A 25,184-nucleotide genomic window follows, 5' to 3' on the forward strand; every position below is an offset into this window, starting at 1 on the left:
TTAAATAAGGCCTATGTTTTATGTCCTCGAGATAATATATTTTCAAGACATCATCATTATCTATGGTGAACATGTTTTTTATCTTTTTTAAGACCCTCCTCCAATAGTTCAGATTGAACCAAAGCCATAAAATCTGTATTTAACTTTTCTTCTCAAAACATGTCAGAATTTAAGTAGCAATTATTTTTTATCACATTCTTTATAGAAAATTGTCAGTCTCTAAGTCATGATAAATTCTTGATTTATCATCCAAAAAGCAAGTACTAAAATTTCCAAAATTATTTCTAGTTTAGAACTAGCTTTATCTTATGTTTAAGTTATAGCCAGTAATTAGGTTTTTAAAAAAAAAATTTAAGGAGTTGGATTTTTAATGTTTATCCTGATGTTTTTAAGGTATGTGTTTTTAACCTCTAATATATTCTTTCCAAGATCAAACTTTCAGCAAATGATAAATTCTGTAAATAGCATGATCCTCTGAGAGCTGATACATGCGTCTTCTAAACTACACGGCTGAAATTACCATTGTCTTTGTTGTCCCCTCTTTGGTCTCTCCAATCTGCACTTTGCTGCTTACATACTGGTTGCTGAAAATGGATTAAACTTTTCAGTTAAATCTTGTTTTAAATAAGGGAGAGATTTTTATAGTTAAATAGTAGTTGAAGAAAACTCTAATTGAGCTGAAGGGATTGAGAGCCATGGAAGGTGGAGAGCATTTAGATTATAAGGAAATGGCATAATTAGCAGCACAGGATGAGCGAACACAGTAACAGAAAAAGTTCTTTGTAATAGAGTAGAGAACAAAGCGTATTGATAAAATGGGTCTAGGTTATACTTTAAAAACAAAAGGGAATGTATAGATTAAGAGCAGAGAGGCAAATCAGGGCTCACGTGGCAGTGGCCTTTCACCTTTTTGGGGTCATAGACCTCTTTGAGAATCTGGTGAAGACTGTCCTCTGAAAAATGCTCATGCATGTACATGTGTGTGTGTACATGTGCGCACACACACAAGGCTGTATATTAATTAGGGAGATTCCAGAATTCCTTGAACCTTTTCTAGCTCTAGTGTGTTCCAGGAATCTGGGTTAAGAGTCCTTGATACATTTGATTTCTACCAAATGGACAGCTTCTAATTGTTATCAGTCTGAGAGTCAGGGATGGTTTCACTATTTATCACTGTTTTCCTGCATTCTAAGTTTAACTTCTTTGTTATGTTTCAGTATGGAGTGTTTGACTTTTTTAACATAGTACCTTAGATTTTTTTTTAACCTTGGGAATCCCAATATTAGAATGTAGACCAAAGGTAAAAGGGCTAGTGCAGGTGAAAACTAGCCTCCACGATGAACACAAAGAGTACTCACTGACAGAATGCTTGTGGATTACTTCTGTCCTGGCTTCCCTCAGAACGCTTGCATTTGAACATCCAAGAGCTAATCTCGTCCCTATGAGGGTGTAAAGTTAACAGCAGCCTTTAGAGCACCAAAAAGGTACTGGGGGAGGGAGGTTATTAGTCTGAGAAAAATACTCTTACCATTTTTTGAGCAAAGAACAAATGCCAATAAGTCAGTATATTTCAAATCCAGCCTCCAGGATAGTTTGCATAAGATAGTCTAATGAATAAAATACTCATTGGTTTGTCCACATATTCATGGATTTTTATCACAGGCTTTTTGTCCTCAAAGCACTGGTAAGCATGGAAGGGGGGTTATTTAACTTTATGGAACTGTCATAGAAACATTCAAGTATTAGGACATACAAACCAAACATCATTATAAGACTTTTATGCACTATGTTTAGTACATTGCTTTCTGTTCTGAATCTCTGAACTGAGATTACTCCATTTCATAAATAGGGCCAGATAGCCAAGTGGCTGCCATACACCTGAGGTGGAGGCAGAACCAATCAAGCACTTTTATGCTTTGTTTGGTATTTTTTTATATGAAGATCCATTCATTTCCTTGGTTAGCTGTGCTCCTTGTTCTGTCTTCAAACTTTTCCCATTACTCACTTTACCCTTTTGGCCCTTCTTTCCCTCCAGCTGCATGGAAGGTTTAACTAGTCTCTCCACAGTCCTACCTCCAAGACTCTAAATTCATCCTCATCCTTAAGCATCCTTTCATGTCTAGTTATTCTGCCAGTGCCCTGGATCCCTTTCTGCCTTAAGGACCTTGAACTACAGAATCTCTGTCTCCATCCTTCCTTTTTCTTGTCTCCTTTTTATCAATCTATGTTCTAGGTTCATTTTAAATTTAAAAAAAAAGCTTCTAGAGGCCATCTCACTGAAACTTCACAGATTTTCTAAGGTAAATGTTCATCGAGCTTCCATGTGTCATGACCTTTACAGACCTAGGACTTCAGGCAGTGAATTGAAGGTCCTCCTCAGTTTCTAGTTGGAGACATAGTAGAAAAACATTTTCTAAGACTAAAAATTGCTCTAAAGAAAGTGAAATAGTAATTCATTGTAAGATGACATTTAGGCTGAGATCTAATAAGCAAAAAGGAGACAGTCATGCTTTGCTCAGGGAGAAGAGCATTCCAGGCTGAATGAGACAGCAAGTATAAAGACCAGGCACTAGAACCAAGCTTAGACCTTCTGAGGTGACAGTAGCAAAGCCAGTGTTTAGTATAGCATATAAGGGGGAAAGTGAGAGGATGTGAGACCAGAAGGATAAACAAAGACAAAAGAATAAAATCCAAGTTATTTTCCAAGTGACCAGAGCAATTGGAGAATTTTAAGTAACGAAATAGTATGATGTAGTCTTTTTTAAGAAATTAGATTGCCTGCTGTGTAGAAATTCTATTATGGGGCAGAGGGAAATGATGAATGTAGGGTATTGAGTTCGTAGTCAGATTAGAGAAGACAGTGGCTTTGACCAGGGCAGTAACCGTGGAGATGAACAGTGGCTAGTTTGGGATATATTTTGAAAGTAGTGCCAGGCAGTCTTGCTGCTGAATTAAAAAGGGAAAGAAAAAAATCAACAGTGAATTTCAGTTGTCTGGCTTTAGCACCTCATTGAAGGGTAACACCATATACCAAGATTTTTAAGAAATGGTTTAGAAGGGAAAAAATGGGTCTTAACCTTGTTAACAAGTTTGAGGTACTGACTAGACACTGAAGTAGGCTGGTAAGTAGTTAGCATTCTCTCTTTCAGTTACACTAGGGATTATTTCTCCCCTCCTTTTAAGACTCCTCTGGTTTTCCTCTTACTACATGTATAGTTAAGTGCTCTTTGCATGTCACTTTGCTTATCTCTTAAAATTGGTTCTTCCCCAGTTTGGATTTTGCAGTGCTTTTGCAGCGTTCGTGACAAAGAACATCTTACTAACTATAGTACCTTGTTTCCTTGATCAGAAATCTCATTTCCTAAGAACCACATCATGAGTCCTTTTCCCTGGCCTCCATGTTCTTAATAACCTGGTAAATTTAACTGATTTCTTTAACCTACAAAATATAAAATGTTTAGTTCAGCAATGGGAACAATTTTTTTTCCTTGAAGAAATACAGTACATGTGCATTTAGACATGAGTAATGAGAAGATACTTCCCAAGAAGCTTTAGTAAGGAAAGTTTGTAAGTATACCAATTATAAGATGAAATTTAAATTTACTTGGAAATTAATATTTAATATGTTATCTTCTATATTGTTTTAGTAAACCTCTCCCAGTGGAATCTGGTAGATTAACTGCTGGAGGATCAGACTCAGCTGACTTTTAGATGTAATTAGGCAGTATTCAAATTTGTTACCTCGTCATACTGAAGTTCTGAAGACAAGAACTCCTAATTACAGTTATCCCAAAGGACCTGTACCCGTTTTAAATCCATGTTTTCATAAGCTGTAAGTTGGTATTTGCTAGGTAGTTAAAACTTAACATTCTGAAACATTCCTATTTGCATATTTTAAATAAATTTTTTTCTATCAGATGGGAACCAATATACTGCTTATTAAATTTTTTGTATTCTAAAGTAAATGAGATGTAGTTCAAAATGAGAAATACAACTAGAATTGTGCTTTTTTTCTTTAAGGTTTAATGCATGTGCACAATAAACTTGTGGATCCACTATACAGTATGAAAGAAGGAAACTGAAGGAGATTGGATCAAAATTCTGCTTGAATGAATAGAACACTTTTATACATAGATGAATTTTCAGCTATGCAATATAAAACATGGGGAATTTTTGAATATGTCATTTTTAAAGTCCAATATCTGTATGTTAAACATTCCATACTTAGAATGTGTCCATTTTATACTAGGGTTTAGGAGAAGTAATTGGCTCTCTCAATTGATCAGCCATTTGTTATTATAAAGTACAGAAGCCACATAGCCACTCTATAAAACAGCACAGAAATGAAATGTTTGCCTGTTTACAAATATTAAGTGATTTTAAAGGTGAAGATTCTGTACATCAAGTACCTTCATATGACTACAGAGGCATTCTTAGATTTTAATTTTTTTTTAATCACAAGAATACCCTTGAAGCCTTTCAGGTATCAAACAACTGTCATTACAAGTCTTTACTTCTGGAATGCTATCTTTATATTTTCTCTGCATCACACACAAGCTTTCTGCACGTGGTTGCCTTAGTCGTCTTCCTGCAGTAGCATTTGGACATCAAAAGTCCAGCTATGTAATATTGGTACAGAAAATTTGGAGAAATGACAGTGCCTAAAAGTACAGTTTACACCCTTTTGGAAAGTATATATAAGTGCGTGTTTTTTGTGCACCTTCTTCTATAGCACTTTTTTACAAATGTGCTCTTATTTTTATTTAATGACTTGGGTTCATGCACTTGTAAGTATTTTGGCAATTATGAGCTTTATACTTAGCCACACATATAGGGAATTCTTTTGAAGAAAATTTTCTGATTACTGTTAAACTTCATAAACAATTAGCTTTATTCCTTATATATATGTCTAAAAGGATAATATGAAGTATAATATAAAAGGAATTACTGTAAGCTATTTTAGATTACCATTAACTCGCATCATTAAATTGCAAATAGAAGTATATTGTTTTCTATCTTTAACTCAAATAAAGCTTATAATAAACAAATATAAGTTACCTAAATTTTATTTTCAGAGGTGAAATTGAAAACATACATCTAAGAGACTGTAACAATTCATAGCAGCTCTGTGCCGGAATGTACTTTTTGTTGTCATCATTTAGTTAGGAGATTTAAATTAAAAGACAATGTCTCTGTTTCTTATTTCTTAGTTGTGCTCCTTGGGGAGTTTAAAAAAAAAAAAAGCTTCCTTTCCTCTGCATATTTTGCCTCTTCTAAGTCTATCTAGTAGACAAAGCATCACTTACATGCCTGCTCAGTTGCCTATGTGACTGTATTTACAGTTAAATTCCTGAAAATATTTAAATAGCAAATAAATTAAAAAATAAATAAAACTGTTAGGATAAAATATGCTGCTTTAATTCTAGATAATGAAGTTCTAGTAGCCTTAAGTGTTACAAATGGTTTTTAAATGACTATAGTGAATCAGTATCATCTCCCAGTCCCACACCTGGTAATAAGTACTGGTTACTGCAAACTACCTTAGAAGGTATGGATACCTGTTCAGATGCAGCTCATCTGTTATTTCAGTGCTTTCCATATGTGCAAGCTGAAACAAAAGGAGTCTAAAAGATGTATCACTGCCCTTGATGTTACAAGTCCATGTAGTTAAGGTCCACAGCAAACTGCTTTCTGAACACTTTAGCTCACTAACTGGGGAGCTAAGCTGCTGTTAAGCAAAAAAACTAAGAAGCCTATTGACGATATTTCCACAAGAGGCAATAAAGCATGGTAGCTAAGGATTGGGGTTTGGGGGGTAAAAAAAAAATAGCTGTCAACAGCTGTGACATTGGGCAATACTTGAGTTTGAGCTTCTTCCCTCATAAAATAGAATGGTAACAGTACCTGTACCTCCACTGTTATGCAGACTGAATGAGGGAAGAGGGCTCAGCACAGTGGCTGTCACATATTAAACTCAATAAATGGTGGCTGTTATAATATTCAGTTTACATCATTGCATGCAAAAAATCAGTAATGTAAGATCCTCTAGGGGATAACACTTAGAAGGCACACAACTCTAAATCATGTTTGGGAGAGTGGCCAGGGGAGAGAACATAAGCGTATGCAAAAAAAATTGAAAAATATATTTTTTACTATTTCAAGTAAAACTGTTTCCCAAAAAGTCAGAGACTAAAGGGAAAAAAAGTGTCCAAATCACAAGCATGCTAATGAAGCCCAGATGTTACAGAATAGTAGTGCATACTATGTGCCAGGTACCAACTTTTAACTTTCCCCTGGCAATAATGGTAGAGGAAAAAAATCTTATCTCACAGCTAAGCTATTTTATCTTACTGTAATAGTCTGTCCTCTGGTTTGTTCAGTGACTGAGTAAAGAAAGCACATGCTTTGGACTAAGACAATCACTTGCTGGCTGTGTAACCTTAAGTTAAGTTACTGAACTACTCTCAAGCTCAGTCGCCTCAACTACAAAATCTAGACATTAATTATTAAACTGTCATTAATAACAGCTGCTGCTAATACCAAACATTATCACTTTGCACAAATGCATTTTAGTTAGAAGTAAGACAGCCCCACCCTTACTTTAACTTATATGTACATGAAAACTGTAGTGTCAAACATTTATAAACATTTTATGGAAAACTAGAGCACATGTCTAGACACTATGTTATTTGACTTTGTTTAAAAAGATTCCTATGTATCACCTAAATATATCCAGCTAACAAGTTGACACTGACTGAAAATTTTTTATCTCAGGCATGAACTAGACAGAAAGAATCTTAAGTATGGGGCCCTTTCAGTGTAAGGAATATGTCTGAAGACAAATTTCACTGTGCATATGCTGTCATGTAGTCTCCTGAATATTTTAAGCATATTTCATCTAACCTTCACAACAGCCTACAGAGGTAAGTAATAGAATAATCGTGATTTTAATGAAGACTAAATGGATAAAAAGAGGGTAATTTGGCCAAGGTTACCTTACCTAGTGGAGTTGTGGAATAGGAAGCTGAAACCAGAAAATATGGCTTCAGAACCCAAGCTCTTATCTACCCACTACTCTCTTTCTAAGAAAAACCAAGAGGTTATTTAAAACTTGAAAACCTTGAAAGTATCAAGCAAATTTTCTAATTTTAATTCCATTGTGTTCAACATATAAATTACTAAGAAAAATTAAAGGATACACAATTTTTAATTTATGAAAATTCCTTATATTTTCCCATCAATTATTTATTAGATTGTGTTCTCAGAACTTTTATAAAAGCATCTTTTGGAACTTCAACATTGCCAACCTTCCTCAGTTTTTTCTTTCCTTCTGCTTGTCTCTTCAAAAGTTTCATTTTTCGGGTAATATCACCACCATACTGAAACAAAATTTAAAAAGTTGGAAATCCAAATCACTCCACAGAAAATAATCCTACAATTACCTAGACACAGCAGTACAATTATAAGCACCTTACAATTATTACCCATGAAGTAGACATCTGCAGAATTACCTCCAATCCCCTTCCTAGCAGAGCCTAATTTTACTATCTTCTCAAAGAATGATAAAGGCTTTATTTTTTTAAGATAGAGATAAAGATCCTCAAGGAAACCCAGGATGCATGTACAAGAAGAGTTATCAATCTCCTTACTGATTCAAGGGCTTGAAATTCTGGACTACCTAGTGTAGTCTGATACAGGAACTCACCTAGGCTTCAATGTGCCAGTCCCTAGAAAAAGCATTTATGATTTAATTCTCATAATAACGGACTTAAGAATCATTTTTATAAAAGAGATGAAATAGTAAACTTGGCAGTGTGAGAGAGATGGATTTCAATTTCAATTCCCTTTGTAAAACAGTCATTGTCTTTAAAATCTTTCCTTATGTATTAAATCAATAGAACTTTTATCCTGATCATAATTGTTACAAAAGGTTCTTGGGTAGTATTGCATATAAGGAAATTTTTATAAGTAAGATGGGAAATATTTAAGAATGTGATCAAAATGAACATGCTATCAGTATGGTCAAGCTGAAATTTACCTATTTAAAAAGAAAACGTGGGGGAGGGTAGAGCTCAGTGGTAGAATAGAGTGCTTAGCATGCATGAGGTCCTGGGTTCAATCCTCAGTACCACCATTAAATAAAATAGTAATAAATAAGTAAACCTAATTGCCTTCCCTCCCCCCCAAAAAAACCTAAAAGAAACAAACAAAAAAAGAAAATGTGGGCATGAAATAAAGGGTATTATAAAAACCAACAATGGAAACCAATGTATGTATTCCCCACTTGATTTTAAACGTACAAAATAGATACATCGTTAACAAAGTGAAACACGTGCATATACGTACGCATTTTGCCAGAACATTTTTCCTATAGGCTTTCACACTGTAAAAGAGGAAATTTGTATCTGTACGTAACTTAATTATACCAGTTAAAAGTACTTATTTCAAAAAACAACCTTCTCTTTACTAAGGATATTAAGATCAAGTCATACCCATGTAAAATTGCCATAAGCAAATAATTAGATAGCTCAAATGCTATTGTATTTATTTTCATGTAATTAGTACAAAACAGAAAATGAATCCAACATGACTATCAATATATACTTTATTAAGAATAAAAAAAGGTCAAGGCTTGTGGGTAGTCTTGATGAGGCCAAATTCGAGCATGGTGTGATCTTAATTACAAGAATTATACAAGGTCATTTCCAGTTCAACCTAAAAATACTACTACCACTACTATTTCTAAAAAAATTAATTTAAAATCATTATTATCTCATTACTAACTCTGATTGTGAGTCAAGAGTGACTAAGGAATATAAAGAAAAACATATTACTTTTATAAAACCCATTTCACAATAAACGATATCCATCTAAGCAGCTATAATTAATCTATTTTTATAATTTATCTGAAAAATTTAGAGGATCAAAAATTTGAAAATAGCTGCATTTTTATGTATTCCATAAGAAGATATAAAATTTTTTTTCTTTAAGGTATTCTCTACCCCAACACATTTAAGTTAGAATGATACTTGGTAATAATTATTTTAAATTGCACTTTCCTGGATGTTCCCTGGTTACCAACACCATTCTAATATCTGAGTATTCATGAAACACAAAATAACTATAGCAAAATGCTGTTAGGAAATGAAATTCTTTGCAAATAGAGGCATAACATTTATCCCAAGACTGTATATAAAAATGATGTTGTATTTCACCACTACTGATATATTAGGTTTGGGTTAAGCTAGACTTGAATAGCAATTTCCAACTAAGATAATTCTGACTTTCCAGAGTCTTAAGATCATCAAGGAAACAAAATGAGAAATGCTACAAGATACTTCTGCACTTACTGTTACTAGGAGTGCAGCTTATTCCATGTTCTGATTTATACATCACGTTTCATGAAAGACTACAGTGTTTCCTACACTGAGTAGCCTATCACCATGTCTGCTGTATCACATGGTAAGTCCCTAATCTAGAATGCAAACTCCCAAAGCCTAACATGGTATCAGCATTCTTCTCTCACCTTTCCAATTTACAACCTAACTAGCTCTAAGGAAGTGATATTAAATGCAAGTAAAAATCATAATGTAGTTTTATCTTTTGGAAAAATATCTCCAAAACCTTTTAAATTCTGGTTCCGATTAATTAAAGGGATTAAAAAAAAATCAAAAACTACAGAAATCCATTACCCAGGAAATTCAGTGGGGTCATTCAATAAAATGAATGCAAATAAAATTTCTCAAACCCATGTAAGTTATATTAATGTAAATAATTATCACCCAAAAGTGTCATATAAGTAATTCAAAGTAACAGTCATTACTTAGGTTAGTGGAATTAAGAGTCAGATTAGTGTTTTTATAAGTAGAAATAAAGTTTAGGCCAATGTCAAATTAAATTTTTCAATATTCTTTCATTTTTCTAGGTATATCACTGCTAAAACCAACCAGGGAACAAAAATGAATTTCAACTCACGTTTCTCTTGCAATGATTTTACTTCCAACGGCAGCTTGAATTGCTATCTCAAACAGCTGCCGAGGAAGAGAATCCTTCAGACGTTCACATATGGCTTTGCCAACAGTGTGTGCTTTGTCTCTAAGAGAGGACAAAATTCAACTTTTCACATATCCCAAATAAGAATAATTAAAATAGCTTTCTAATTGATATACATAATCAATTTAAGGTGATTTCTTAAGGAGGTACAAATGAACATATTTATCATAAACTTCACTTACTCTCTGAATCATACTGCAAAAACATGATCTATAACAGAAAATCTAGAGAAACATTAAGAATAAAAACCATTCTTGAGGTCCTTCCCCTACCCTCAGAATGGCGCTGTTAAACATCTTAGAATGTTTGTTAAACACATTTCCATTCTTCTAGTTATTTTTCTGCATACATATTTAATTACCTTTTACAGCTTGTGACATACTGCTATGATATATTCTACCTTTTTATTTAATACATTTTTTATGTCACTAAATATTACTGGACAATATAGTTTTAGTGGCTTAAGATAAATTATTATATGGGTGCTCCATAATTTATATTAACCAATCAACTATTTCCTGAACATGTAGGGGATTTCATTTTTCATTATTATAAAATATAAACGTTAAAATACAATTAAAGAAATACATAAATAAAATGTTAAAAAACATTTACTTTGTCTTACCTGATAAGGGAAACATTTCCTTCCATGACATTATTCTTTTTGGCTATTATAATTAATTCTATTCTTTTATATTTTAACAGTTTGGAAAGAGAAGCTTGGGAAAAGAATGGAAGGAAAAACTAGTACATGGTAATTTAATTACTTTAATTTTTCAAAATGTAGCTGTCAAGTAAAAATGAGCAACTGACAGTTAAATGAAAACATGTCAAGAGTGGTTACTTTCACATCCCATGATTAGTTTCTATTTGACTTACTTGTGTACAACAGTTACTAGCTCTTCTACAATATTTCCATTCAACAAAATATCCATTTTTACAAGTTCTGCCGTCTGGTAGCCTGCATCTTCGTAATCAAAACTAACAAGGAAAAATGTCCAAGTGATAAACATTATATTTCCCAAGAAATTATATTTTTTTCTTTTCAAAATATCTTTTTTTCTGTCTCCTCTCATACCCTTCCACCACCCCCATCAAAGATCTAACTTTCCAACAAAATACTACATGTACATTTCAGATGACTGGATCTAAATGACCACAGCAAAGAACAAACTTACTCACCTTTTTACATTTATGAAATGAGATACAAAATCAAGGAGAACATGCTGCACTATGGGAAGGAAAGAAATTAAGCCAGGCTAGGAAAATGGATCATTGAAAGCAAATGTCACCTTCTCAATGTTCCCTCCTAGCAGCTGGCTGGCTGTAGAAAACAATATATTAGTGGATCATTCTCAGACTCAAGAGTTGGGTTTCTGTTTAGTTTTCTATTACCAGGTAAATAAATACTATGGCACTGATAAAGTAGTTCATAAATGAGAATTCTGAATTTCATATATGGCTCTTCAGTATGAATCTTCACAGGGCTTTTTGAGAATGAAATGAGTTCATACATGTAAAAACTTGAACAGTGCCTAGTACATAAAAAGTGCTAAGAACAGAGCTTAGCACATTTAAGTACTTAGTAAGTTTCAGCTATTATTATTAACAATATGGTCAAAGCTTACAATGCTAATTAAAACAAACAAGTTTAACTTAAAACTGAAGTCTGATAAGAAAAATTTAAATTATGCTTACATGTCTTTGCAACTGTGAACAAGAACGTGTATTCTTACTGCCTTAATTTTAAAACAAACTGGTGCCTAGAGTTGCAAATGTTTGGCTTCTAAAGGTTTTCAGCAGGAAGGTCACAAGGTGACCCCAATACTCTCTAAAACCAGATTACTGCCTGAAGCATCGCCAAAAATCCTTCCTTTTTTCCAACAAATACCATTAAGCATGTACTACATGAAAAGTACCATGTTAAGGATTATACAGAATACAGAGAGATAGAAAACAGACATAGTCCTTAGACGTTCACTTTGTTTACAGTCAGATGTTCACCTTGTTCTGTGCTCAAAAAATTTTAGAATTTCAATTTTCAAAAATATGAAAAAATATCCATGTGCATTCTTAAAACATAAGAATTACCTTAACTTTGGAAGCTGGAATTATTTTACTTTTACACAGTTCATAATAAACCATGTTCTCTCACTTAATGCAAAATACATTTAAGTTTCTAAGCTAAAAGATTTTAAGACCACTTCACCCAGAAAGTGGTATTCAAATGCAAACTAGAATGCACAAACTTTTGTTAAAAATGTTATAAACACTTAGTAATCATAATAGTAATTGTTTAACAACATGCTGCCTCAATTCATTTTATTTTAAATTATATTGCTACTTATTTCCTCAAGATCTCATCCGAAGGAAATAAGAAAAATAACTGGGTGACAAAGTAGAAAAAAAAAAATTCTCAGCACAAAAGAACATAGAGAAGATTCCTTTCTATCCTGAGTTATGCTGACTCTCTTCACCTAGAAGCTCATTTCATAAAGTAAACTTCCAGGTCACTGCAGTATGGCCGTCTAGCACTGGAATTATCCTTTCAATGCTAATTTCAAATATGCCTGCCCATGTATGCATGTGTTTTACAGATGTGAACATTAACTTTTCCCTCTACTTCCCCATTATATTTCCTTTAGACACTAGTATATGCTATCCAGTAATGTAAGATTTTAGGATACTTATGGCAACTAGAGTTATCTGCCCCAACAAAAAATACTCCCAAAATGCCATGCACTGAGTTCTTTGTTATTTAATATTAACTCTTCCTTCACTTTTATCAGGCTCCTCCTCCATGTACTCCTATGGGGTAAGACAATGGTTTTCTTAATGCAGACCACTTATTCCTGGCAAGATCAAGTTATTGCAGTGTTCACAAATACAGGGGCACACCTAGGATTTTTTACAAACAAAATATATACTTCTATTTTCTAAATGTCTGAATATATACAAATGGCTCCTAGGATTATAACATACAAATACATTTTAAAAGTGCCCCTGAGGTCACAGTAGCCTTTTAAAATTATGTATACTTTTTAATCAACATACATATTTCATGAAGAGGGCACTATAATTTTTTTCATTAAGAAAAGGGTAATAGTTTGATGACTCAAAGGAATTCTTTCTTCCATTAAGCAAATTACAAGTACTCTGTAACACCTATAAAGTTGCTCCAAGTTTTGAGTATGATTCTCAACCATCTTCAAGAAAGTTTACATTATCAAATAAGTGAAGTTATTAGCATACTCTTGCTGGTCAATATTTCAAAAGACTATCCAGGTATCTCAGTTTCCCATTAAATTTTTACCTAGCATATCCAGAAGACAAGGATTTCAAAGAATCATAAAAATCCACCACAATTTCATTCAAAGGGAAGAGATACTTAAGCATAACTCTATTTTGATCAATAAACATCATATTCTTCTGAACTGCTCTTCGAGCCTAAAAAGGGAAGAAAAAATGTATTTAATGATAACTTATCCCAATAATGATTTATTTGATGAACACAGACAGATGTCAATTATCAACTTAAGATTTCCTTACAAATCCTAATAAAGAATGGGCAAAGTGAAGGAATATGTCTTTAATGGTCTAGTAAAAATATCTGATCAATATTTATAATACAGGGAAAACCATTTTGTATTTGAATTACAATATACTTGCTAACAGAACTTTTAATCCTTTGTCTTTATCTAACAATTTTATCTTTCTTAATTATACAGTTTCATTTAATAATAAATCAAAACAGCTACAGATAAAATCGAAGTTCTAATTTCTTATTTTACAAATAAAAGAAGTTTAGCATTCAGAGAAATTGAGTGATCAAAGTTAACTTTTTTTGTATGTGAGAACAGAATTAAAATTCAAGTCCATTAGTCATCATTTGAAAGTACTTTCCAATATGTGTCAGAATATTTCAAATAGGTAATTTTTGAGGACTACATTATATCAAATTTACAAATTAAGTCATTTATTACAATGTGGCAAGAACTAAAGGAAAATTGGGAATACTTTCCAAAGGTCTCTGAAATACTATAATTATCTTTCAAACGATGTTCAATTTCAAATACTCAAAAAGGCTAAAGGAAATTATGTTTTTAGCTACTCAGGATAAAAAGACATCAAATTTCTTTCCTTTAAGGCTAAAATATCAATTCAGTAAACTAGTAGTACAGTGATCGAAAATTTGGTTCTATTTTCTTCTTTAAAAATCAAAATAATTTAAGTATATGTATCTATATCTACATGTATAGATACATAAAATATATGAAGAGGTAGATCTTTATGAATATTCTTTTATTAAATTCAATGTGCTCTACAGAGAGAAATCTTTCAAAACCTGAACTGAGTCCCCTCTTTAGAAAAGACTAAAATTTACTTTTGTATTAAACTGTATTACATTTATTACCTGGCAAAGCATCATTATTTTTCCAATATATTCATCTGGTGTGATAATTGTACCCAAAACAACTGGCTCCAAATATTCTACCACTTTTGATTTATCAGGGAATTGTGCAGGATTGATGATTATAATTTCCTTTTCTCTGTATTCCTAAAAATAAGAAAAATCATTGATTTGTGATCATTTAATAACAATTATTAATGTATCCACATTACTGACATTTACCAAACACATTTCATGTACCATTTAGGAAAAAAATGATGTAAGAATACATTTTAATCTGCCCTTTATAAGGCACTGTAAGTTAATTTTGTTGGAAAATACTTAGTTGCCAAAGTTAGTATTTGTTTAAAATGAACAGATTGCCACTTAGATGGAATACAATATTGTCTCTATCATTAACTTGAAATCTAAAATTTCCTAGTCATGTAGGAATGAATGCATCACTTTTCAAAAGATAAATTACTTATGACCAAAATTATATTCATCTTTCCACTAAATTTAGAACAGTATTTTCATTACTAATTCTACTTTTCACCCTTACTAACAGACTAGTATTGATAATGTGGAGATTTTACCAGGTTCGTATAAATACTGCACAAATTAGTTCTCAAGTAACTTCTCCATCATTAGTCATTAGGTGATTCACTTTTTATTACTACTAATCGACAAATGTTTAGTTTTTTTAAAAAACTGAAGTACAGTGTACATTTGTTTTAACAGTCAGCTACTGAGGTTCTAAAAAGTTTCTTTTGCATTCTGCATATACATAAAGACACACACACTATTTAATTTTCCTTTGTATGCTGGCTCAGAAGAGTACCTTTATCAATTTTGTTGATGAAAGAACAGCTTTATATGGAACAGTAGGAGTTGTCAAAATAACAGAAGCATTATATTCTTGCTCTAGTCGCTGGTTGAAAACTTCCATATGCAAAAGTCCAAGAAATCCTAATCTGTGGGGAGAAAAAGCCAAACTCCAAAATGTTTATGTCCCATGGGCTCTATTTTCTTTGATGAATATATTGTTATTTTGTGGGAGAGGGGTGGAATCAAGAGTCATTCCATCAATTGACATCATAATTAAATGCCAGCATAATCTCACTAAGTAATGTTCAGATCTTCCACTGGGGTTCTATTTAAAATGCTATAAAACTTACCCAGAGAGTATAGAGAGAATCCACAGCAAGAAACAGGTAGACATTGTTTTAGTTCACTGTACACTAATATGAACTTATCTTCAGAAATGTTCAAGAGTAATAAACCATTTAAACTTTACTTTTCAATAAAGATGGGACTCTACAACATAACTGAACCTTACCTCCAGCCAGCACCTAGAGCAAGGCTATTATCCCGATGAACTGTCACACTGGAATCATTCAGAGTCAGCTTTTCTACAGCACTCTTCAGGTTATTATATTCAGACTGGTCTACAGGGTACATCCCTGGGGACACAATGTTTCTAATTATTACATGTAAAAAGCGGCACAGAAAATTTAATACAAACTGCTGCCAAGTTCAAAAATAATCATTTAGCTTTTAAATTACTTTCCTATCTTTCAGTGATCAAGATACTGGTTTATGAAGAAAACCATGAATATTAAGTTACGTTGGCTTCAAAGTATCTTGCAAGTTTCATAGCTTTATGAATTTACCACCAGATTCACACTCAAAGCAATGCTTTTCCTTTTGCAAAAAATATAGAAAAAACAAAAAAGAACTACAGGATTTAGGCCTACCAGAAAAATATATTGTGTTTATTTCAAGAAACAAAAGTGCAAGACATACCACAACCACTCCATTAGCAGATAAAAAAAATAGAAGTAGAAACGAAAACAAAAACTAAGGACTCATCAGATTCTCTATCATCTCATATCCAAGTCCTCACCTCTTAAGTCCTCCAAAATCCAAATGACTGACTTTGCGTAAATAGGAGAGGAGGGAACGAGGGAGGGCAGCATAGTAAACAAAATTCATAATTCCCAGTGAGAGACACTAAAGGGAGAAAATAAGGATTTGGATACCCAGCACAGAGTAACTTCATGACCTTCAATCAGGTCCTCCTTTTTCAAATGTCTGTAATACCACACAGAAGTAAAAGGTTCTGAAGTTATACATCTGTGAGGTGACACTATTCCCTGCCATGTCTGCACTAGCACAATACAGCAGTGAAGAAAGGCCAGCAAAGGGGAAGGCACTCAGGAAATGTCACTGATAATTAGTAATAAAAACATCCTAATTAGAAAAGTGTTTCAAATATAATAACCCACTCTTTAGTGAAACAAGAAGGAAATTCATATTACTATGCTCTTCCATATGTGAGAGCTTTTTTCTCAAGAGCTTATTTCTTAAGAAGTCCTAAAAAAATTTAGGAAATGATCTCCCATATAAAGTTTCACTACACATATGAAATTAACTGATATGTAAATAGCACACCCACAAAAAAAGCCAATTAAGAGAAGCAGATTATCCTGGAATTAGCTGTTTTTCAAAAGGAGTATTTCTAATAATTTTTATTTCAATTTACAGAGTAAATTGGCCCTTATCCTTTGAATAAGTGAGCTCCTCACCTGCAAATACCATTGGCTTCGCTGATTTAAACCCAGGCATGGGTTCCACTGGTTGTTTATGTAAATATAATGTATCTCCTATTTGTGCTTCAGAGACATCTTTCATCCCAGCAATCAGATAGCCCACCTGGCCTGCATATCTAAATAAAATTATTATGTAGAAATATTTACTGTTTCAATGTTTCAAGTGCATCCTCACAATCAGCTCTGCCTTTCCAAGAAATGATCACCCTTTCCAAACAAAACTTCATCAAACTGGAAATAAGTGTTACATATCAACCCTCAACTGTAAGGATTGTCAGCAAAAGAACATACCATGCCTTACAATCCATTACCAAGGACCTCTGCCACACAAGCCTAGGGCCTTCTTCATGACTCTGCCCCCTTTGCATATTAAACAACAGCTTCTAAAATACAATGTAAACACAGTGAAACTGAGAAGCGCAGAAACAAAAACCACTTTTTGAAATGTCTATTTTATCAGTAAATTGTATTACAAATGTTCTTTAAAAGAAAAAAATATATATCTATTTTCTTTTAATCAAGCAGAAAAATGTCAACTCTCAACGGATCTGATTCTTCTCTGATTTGCCTCTTGCAGAAAAAGAGTAAATCCCAAGGTTTCAGAGTTTTATCTTAGTTTTTTTGTTTTTGTTTTTTTTTTCCCAAAGCAAATTTCCTTGAAGATGCACTAATGGTCAATATAAATGTCACAGAATATAGACAGACTTTCTAAAGCACAGAGAATTATAGCTATTGTCCTGTAATAACTTCTAATGGCATATAGTCTGTAAAAATACTGAATTACAATGCTGTAAACCTAACACTAACATAATACTAGAAATCAACTATACTTCAGTAAGTAACTAAATAAGAATATGGACAGGATTTAGAAATATCTGAGTAAAATTAAAAGATACTTTATGATTTTCAACTAAATATAAAATGACAAAATAGTGCTAGTTTTAGACATACAACATTAAACCATCAACTGTGACCTTATATAGTCACCTGGTTTAATATGTAAAATTTTACAAATAGGAAACAAAGACCTCAGAGGACTACGTCCTCAGAGGACTACGTGCTCAGAGGAACCTATCTCATCAGTACCTGGAGTACCGATGGAATAAACACTCAATAAATATTTGTTTTATAAATGAGCTCAGAACTCAACTTTTGTAATGTACACTAACCTTACTTAACTCCACATGCCATGAACTCTAATCAAAGTTTTACCATGAATTCCACACTAAATCGTTATCAAATTTTCTTCACTACGTTTATGCTGAAAAATCTAATTATAAAAAAAATTAAATGCCAAAAAGTGATACCCAGTGTGGATATGGATATAGATGAGAGAACTACCTCTTTCACTATCTCATCAAATCCATCATGTAGGACCCAATCTGCACCAGATCAAAAAATCAGTTATAGCTAGTCAAAGGAATAAAAAATATATATATCAAATTCCTACTCCCCCTCACACATGAGATTCCTTTTGAAATAGCGTTCACCATGTAGTGCATTAAATAATCAGGCTTTGCTTTTTTTTCCTGTTATCAAACTGGGAGCATGCTAAGCATACCAAGTTGAGAAAGGCAGAAACAGAAACATGTGCAAGTGTCTTTTAATTACTAACGCAGATTACTTACAGTTTATGAGTTGGCTGCTCATTAGGATTCAGAACTCCTACTTCATTAACTTCGTATGTCTTTTGAGTATGTGCAGATACAATTTTATCTCCTTTGGAAACCGCTCCATCAAATAATGCCACATTAGCTATCACACCTCTATACTGATCAAAGGTGGAGTCAAATACCAAAGCTCTCAGGGGATTTTTTTGATGTGCTTTAGGACTATTAAAAAGTAAGTAAAAAACAAACATACACATAATAAATTAAAATCTTAATAAAATGCCTATTTTGAAGCCAAATTTTATGCTTAATTTATTTTAGTATTTGAGAAAAGTTAATAACTGACGATCAAAATAAAGACCCTTCTATAAAATAAGATACAATACCTATATTTATATTAGCTTTAATTCAAACTCACGTTTTAAATAAATTTTAAATGAGTGTTTTAAAATTACTTATGAAACTGATGAAATATTTATGTTCAATATTAAAGCAAAAAACAGTAATTACCAAAGTCTTCAAGTCTATTAACACGACTGTTAAGAAATCCCTATCATCCTTGTTTTTTGATTTTTCTGTACTGTATTTGCCTTCTATGTATTACTAAAAATAAAAAAAATAAAAAATTCTCACTGACCACAAAGAGTATATTTGCCATAGCTTCTAAGCTAAAATAACAGATAAAATTAATGGACTTTGTACTATTAAAGATAAATGAATAGAATAAAAAGAGCAAAATTCTTACGAGGGTATTCGTTTGATGACTGCCTGAAGAACACTTTCAACATTTGTTCCAAGTTTAGCAGAAATCTAAAAATATGTACATGAAAACAATAAACATTTAAAGTTAAGACTACTTTTTTATCCTGGTAACTGAGCTTTACGATCAGAAAAAAAGAAAGAATTCTAAAAGTTATTGATTTGCTTGGAGAACACAGTAAAAGGAAGCACAAAGCATATAATAGATTGATAAATGCTCTTCACTAGTTAGATGATTCTCTAGTTCTTGGATTAAATCATAAGAGCATTCTGATTATGATATTGAAAGAGCAAAGGACCAAGAGTTCACAAAAATCTGGGTTATAATCATAACTCTACATGTAACATATGACTTTGACCAATACATAACATAAAGTTTCAAGTTCATCTGATAAATAAAATGATTTTTCACATTTTACCTGAATCTCAAGGTTGTTGTATGGATAAAAATATACATGCATGGCAAATAGGGCATATTATGACTACTGCTCTCATACAGAAAAAGCAGGCCAAAAGACACACACACGTGTCTGACCTTTGTCATTACCAGTAATTGGACTGTCTGAAATCCTGATTTCAAACTCAATTCGCTAAATCAAGTTTTTCTTACCCTCTAAACTCCTTCTAGATCAGCCTCACACCTCAGCACTAAGGATACTTCGGGCTAGATAATTCTGTTTTGGAAGCTCTTCTGTGCATTACAAGAAGCTTAACAGCATCCATGGAATCTTTACCCACAAGATGGCAGTAGCACCTGTCCCCCAGTGTAACAACAAAAAAGGTCTCCAGACATTGCCAAGTATTTCCTGGAGGGACACAACTGCCTCCTCATGACAATCACTGCTTTAGACTCTAGTCCATTCTTTGTAACAATCCTTTCAGATCACAACCTCTAATCCACTGAATGGACTAGTTTTTTTTTTTTTTTCATTATCCATTGGCCCCTCTGCTTCCTTTCCCGGCTGAGACTCCACAGTCCACTAATAATCACTCTGTTCAACCACTTTCTATTCTCCATCTTAAGTAGTTGGTAAAACCTAGACTGTGACTCTATCCAACTGTGTGTCTTTTCTATGCTTATAATCAGAGCAACTTAACATTACTAGAGAAAAGTAACTGATCTGGTTGGTTTGTGAATTCATGAATTTCAATGTGCAGTTAACACTTCCTGGCAGTCCCAGGACACGCCCCTTACTAAATTCACATCACCACTTGTTAAGATAACTCACATCACCTTCCTTTTCAATCCACACATTTTCCACTCCCGTCGATTCACTTTCAGTTGATGACTTTTCCTCTTATTTCATTTAAGGAAACAGAAAATATCAAAAACTCTTTTACCCAAATATACAAATCCATCTACACCCATATCCACAATCTCTTTACCTTCTCTCCTGTTACAATCTGTATTTCCACTTCTCTGAAATCCTTGCATACTTCTGTTCTGAATCCCACTCTCTAATCTTTCTCAAGTTCTTACTCGTAATACCCTGCAAATTGACAATAATATAGTCTGACTTTCAGCACCTCTTCTCTAGCTACACCTTCTCCTCAGGAAGTGGCAACCATTCTCATGGCTTCAATACCACATACATACTAATGATTCCTAAATATCTCTGACCCAGCCCTCTCCCCAAATGTCAGAATTGTAGATTTATGCAATATCTCTACTTGGATGTTTAAGACATTTCAAACCCACTATGTCCAAAACAGAGCTTTTCATTTTCCCACTTAATCTGTTCCTCCCCAAGTCCTTGCCATATTAATAAATACCAGTATTCAACTAGGTGCTCAAACCCAAAGTCGGTGCTCAAACCTAAAGCCTCCATGATTCTTTACGTTGTTTCCTTACATGTAACATATCAGCAAAATCTACTGTATCCACAAAACATACATGAAATTTGCCAACTTCTCCAACATCAGCATCACATACTTAACCATCACCATTTTGCACCTGGGCTATCACTGCAAGCTGGTTTCTCCCCATCTCTTACCCTTTTCTAATCCATTCTCTATAAAACAAACTGAATGATCAGTTTATTTTCCTCTCTTGCTTTAAAATCCTTTCATTATCTTAAAATAATTTTCAAACTCTTTAGCACATGTCTAGCATGACTTGACTCCTGCCTATCCCTACAAAACCATCTCATCTAAGTTGATTCCTTTCTCTTCCTTAAACATACCAAACATGACATGTTTCCTCTTCCAGGAATGCATTTCTCCTAACTCTTCATTCCTTTAAGTCTCAGTTCGTCAGAGAGGAATTCCCTAAATTTCTCTGCATCATAGCACCTTTTTGAGAAAAAAGATTTTTCCACTATTAAGTACAGTAATTCCACCTGGAACAATACACTGTTGAATGAATTTCCTTGGCAACACCTGTCTCATTCAATAATTACTATATTTACTTCTTTATTTATTTCTTTAATGAATGGCTCCCCAGTAGAACATAAACACAAGACAGTGGTCTTGTCTGTGCTGTTCACTGCTGTGCCCCTAGCTAGCACACACCACTCAGTAGACAAATGAATTTGGTAAAGATTCATTAATATCTGAATAATTAATTATAGTTTAAAATAACGTAATCCAAGTCATACCATAATTCCAGGACTACCTTATAACGAAGTCCCTCCTCATAATAAAAACTCTTAAATTCTATATATATATCTCCAAGAAAGAAAAGTTACTGCTTTTCCAGTTATTACAAAGTTGTATATAATCATCTAAATGTTTAAGATTAACCAACCAAAAAATACTTCATCAGCCAAAACAACCTTTTTCAAAAATCAAAAATTGAAGGTGGAAACTAAACACTGTAGTATTACACTGACAAACTTACTACACGAGCATGTAGCACAAAGCACAGTTGGGTCGTGGCTATTTAATACCCAAAACAACCAACGTTTGAAAGGTAAATTTAAAAATTCAAATATAAAATAGTATCAACTTTGATATAAATAAAATCTATTTCCAAGAATGATATGTATAAATGCCTTGAAATTAGCCTGACCCTGCTCTTTAAAGAGAATATTTCCACAGAGGTAAAATGGCATACAAGAAATAATACGGCAAAGAGTTGAAGGAGACCCACATTTTAGTCCTGGCACATTAGCTAACTACATCTACAATCTTAAGAAAATGATAAAATCTTTCAGCCTTAGTTCTTTCAACTGTATCATAAAAGTAATTCCTAACCATGTAATAACAATTTTTGGCAAAGATCAAATGAAACAGCAGAAGAACTCTGGAAAACTATAATGATGGGCTATCAAAAACTATGAAATTTTACCTAGACCAATTATCTGACATTTTTGAAAGTATACCCAAGTCTTCAAAAAAAAAAAAAGGTATTTTACCTTAATACATTCATCACTTGAAATATCAAACACCTTTTCAATTTGTTTTTCAACCCTTTCAGGATCAGCATTCTTCAAATCTATCTTGAAAAAAAAAATTCATTATGTCATAATATATTGAAATTAACTGTATTACATACTAATAATATTTGGAGATAGTCTGAAGTATATCCACTTTTAATCTAACTGACCCCTCTACAATTTTATTTTCAAAAGTATTAAAATAAGAATAATCTAGAAAAAGGCAATAAAATTTTAACAAGCATGTCCAGTGAAAATAGAGGGCAGACAGCAAAATAAGAAAAAAATTTAGGCAGTTAGCTACTCAAGGCAGAAGATTTCAATAACATCACCATGCAAACGAATTTTGTAAGTTAGACATCACCAACAACAAACTGTCTTACGTATGAGCAACCTTGCTTCTTTTAAACTCCAGTATCAAAAAATAAAACTGAATGCAATGTAGATTTTTAACTAAAATTCTTAATTAATTAACTTTAAAATGTAAGAATTAAACTTTATCAACAGTGCTCAGTTTAGCACTTAACCTTTACGTTTCCTGTGTTACACTGTTTCCTCCTAGTTCATAAGCTCTTCCTCTTTTCCTTTATATAGTTTAGTCTAACAGAATATTTTGGCTGCCCTGCATGTCTCTTTCCCACAGAAACAACCCTCCATCACTCCATGTAACTCAGGGAGAGCATCTTCTCAACTACATGCCAAGGTACAGGAGTTTGACATCCCAATTTTATCTCATGCAATTCAAAGAAATAAATCCCACCAATTTACAGTTAACTCTTGAATAACAGGGTTTCAACTGTGCAGGTCCACTTGTACATGGATTTTTTCCATAAATATACAAAAATATACCTGTACATCATGTGCAAGATTTTTATTGTGGGGGAATAACCTATTCCTACACAGGCATAAGATGAGTGATATTTAATATAAAATTAATAATGTTAGTTTTCTTACTGTTTTATAACTTTGCTTTCAAAAAATTGTATTACCATACAGTATGCCTCTCTCTCATAATTGGAGAAACTGTGTATCAGCCTATCATCACAGGTAAGTGGTTTTTTAAAAAACATAACAATGTTTCTAAAACTGTAATATATGACTGTGATACTATATGCCATAAAAATTGGTAACAATTCATTCATTACTGAATAGGCTAGGCTACTGGGAAACAATCATCGATTACACTAGACAAGCATAAAGCAATTATATTGCTGCTTTTTCATTATCAATCCATGAATCACTATACCTGCAAATAAACATGATTTCTTTTTCACATTATCTTTTAATTTTTGATGTCTAATGTCAATAATACATTATAATATCTACAGTGTTTTGTATCACACAAGACAATACTGATGTAGGTACTCAGAAATAATAAATCAATTGATGATGTAAACAGTATCAAATACAATACTGTAAACTTATTTTCTCTTTACGATTTTCTTTACTTTTTCTCTCTAGCTTACTTTATTGTAAGAGTACAGTACATAATACACGTAACACATACAAAGTATGTGTTAAAAGACTTTATATTATTGGTAAGGCTTCAGTTAACAGTACGTTATTGGTAGTAAAGTTTGTGGGGAGTCAAAAGTTATATGTTGATTTTCAACTGCACAGGCGGTTGGTGCCTTTAACCCCTCATGATGTTTAAGTGTCAACTCCTTTTAATGAATAGTTGAAAATTCAAATTCGACTAAACACTAAATTTACTTTTAGAAAGTAAAATAATAAATAGCACTCTTGTCTCATTGTAATTACCTTGTTTATAACTGGAATTACCGACAGCTGTGCTTCAAAGGCCAGAAAGAAGTTTGCTACAGTTTGGGCTTGAATACCCTAAAAATAATCAAGACCAAGATACCAAGATGATCACCTTTCCATCTATTACAAAAGTTGTAATTCAAGACCATTCCACACATCTTCATCAAGAGCAAAGGTATAAGGCAAACTATGGTATCTATACCACCATGCAACTGCATCATTCCCTGTGAAAATTCCTTTCAGTTCAGGAAACATTTTTTGGAGGGCACTGTGTTACGCACTGGTAAAAGAGTGGAGAAACATGTACCCTCAAGGTCCTCAAAGCCTATTAAGGGAGAAACTGACAGGATCAGGGAAAGTTTAACACAGAAAAAAAAACTTTGGGTTTTGAATGAAGAGTTTGTGAGAAACCGAAACATACCAAAAGTTCACTTTAAATAGTGTATGATAGCTCTTATATTCTCATCTGAGTATGTTTCTATGGTTATGTTTATATTATAAAAGAACTTAGTAGTGTTATTGACATGTTTCTTTAAACCTAACTTCCCAAATTATTACCTTAAAAACACCCAGAACGACCTCAAAAATAAAGATTTATTTTCAAGTTCTGGTAAAAACT

The 25,184-nt window shown here is 33.0% G+C and overlaps 2 protein-coding genes across 7 annotated transcripts in view; one reads left to right on the forward strand and one right to left on the reverse strand.

Moving 5' to 3' along the window:
• GNPDA2 (glucosamine-6-phosphate deaminase 2) overlaps nt 1-17,197 on the forward strand; it is a 37,558-nt gene extending 20,361 nt beyond the window's left edge. For 2 of the 4 annotated variants that reach the window (XM_010962612.3, XM_045522321.2), the window contains one exon: nt 4,021-5,197. In XM_010962612.3, coding sequence (XP_010960914.1) covers nt 4,021-4,082 — 62 coding nt within the window. In that variant the 3' untranslated portion in view covers nt 4,083-5,197. Of the gene's footprint in view, nt 1-4,020; nt 5,198-6,774; nt 6,924-9,291; nt 9,463-16,990 lie in introns of those variants that run through there. The other 2 variants (XR_006727459.2, XR_012501072.1) reach the window with 2 other exon arrangements.
• GUF1 (GTP binding elongation factor GUF1) overlaps nt 1-25,184 on the reverse strand; it is a 32,071-nt gene that overhangs the window by 3,678 nt on the left and 3,209 nt on the right. For all 3 annotated transcript variants that reach the window (XM_074348473.1, XM_074348467.1, XM_010962610.3), the window contains exons 5-17: nt 24,563-24,640; nt 22,781-22,864; nt 19,411-19,475; nt 18,684-18,887; nt 17,032-17,171; nt 15,783-15,906; nt 15,285-15,417; nt 14,468-14,611; nt 13,367-13,500; nt 10,933-11,034; nt 9,976-10,095; nt 8,347-8,383; nt 521-7,379 (exon numbers count right to left, since the gene is read on the reverse strand). In XM_074348473.1, coding sequence (XP_074204574.1) covers nt 7,242-7,379; nt 8,347-8,383; nt 9,976-10,095; nt 10,933-11,034; nt 13,367-13,500; nt 14,468-14,611; nt 15,285-15,417; nt 15,783-15,906; nt 17,032-17,171; nt 18,684-18,887; nt 19,411-19,475; nt 22,781-22,864; nt 24,563-24,640 — 1,503 coding nt within the window. In that variant the 3' untranslated portion in view covers nt 521-7,241. The remainder of the gene's footprint in view (nt 1-520; nt 7,380-8,346; nt 8,384-9,975; nt 10,096-10,932; nt 11,035-13,366; nt 13,501-14,467; nt 14,612-15,284; nt 15,418-15,782; nt 15,907-17,031; nt 17,172-18,683; nt 18,888-19,410; nt 19,476-22,780; nt 22,865-24,562; nt 24,641-25,184) is intronic.

Source organism: Camelus bactrianus, chromosome 2 (genome assembly GCF_048773025.1).
Source record: "Camelus bactrianus isolate YW-2024 breed Bactrian camel chromosome 2, ASM4877302v1, whole genome shotgun sequence".
NCBI classification, from domain to species: Eukaryota; Metazoa; Chordata; class Mammalia; order Artiodactyla; family Camelidae; genus Camelus; species Camelus bactrianus.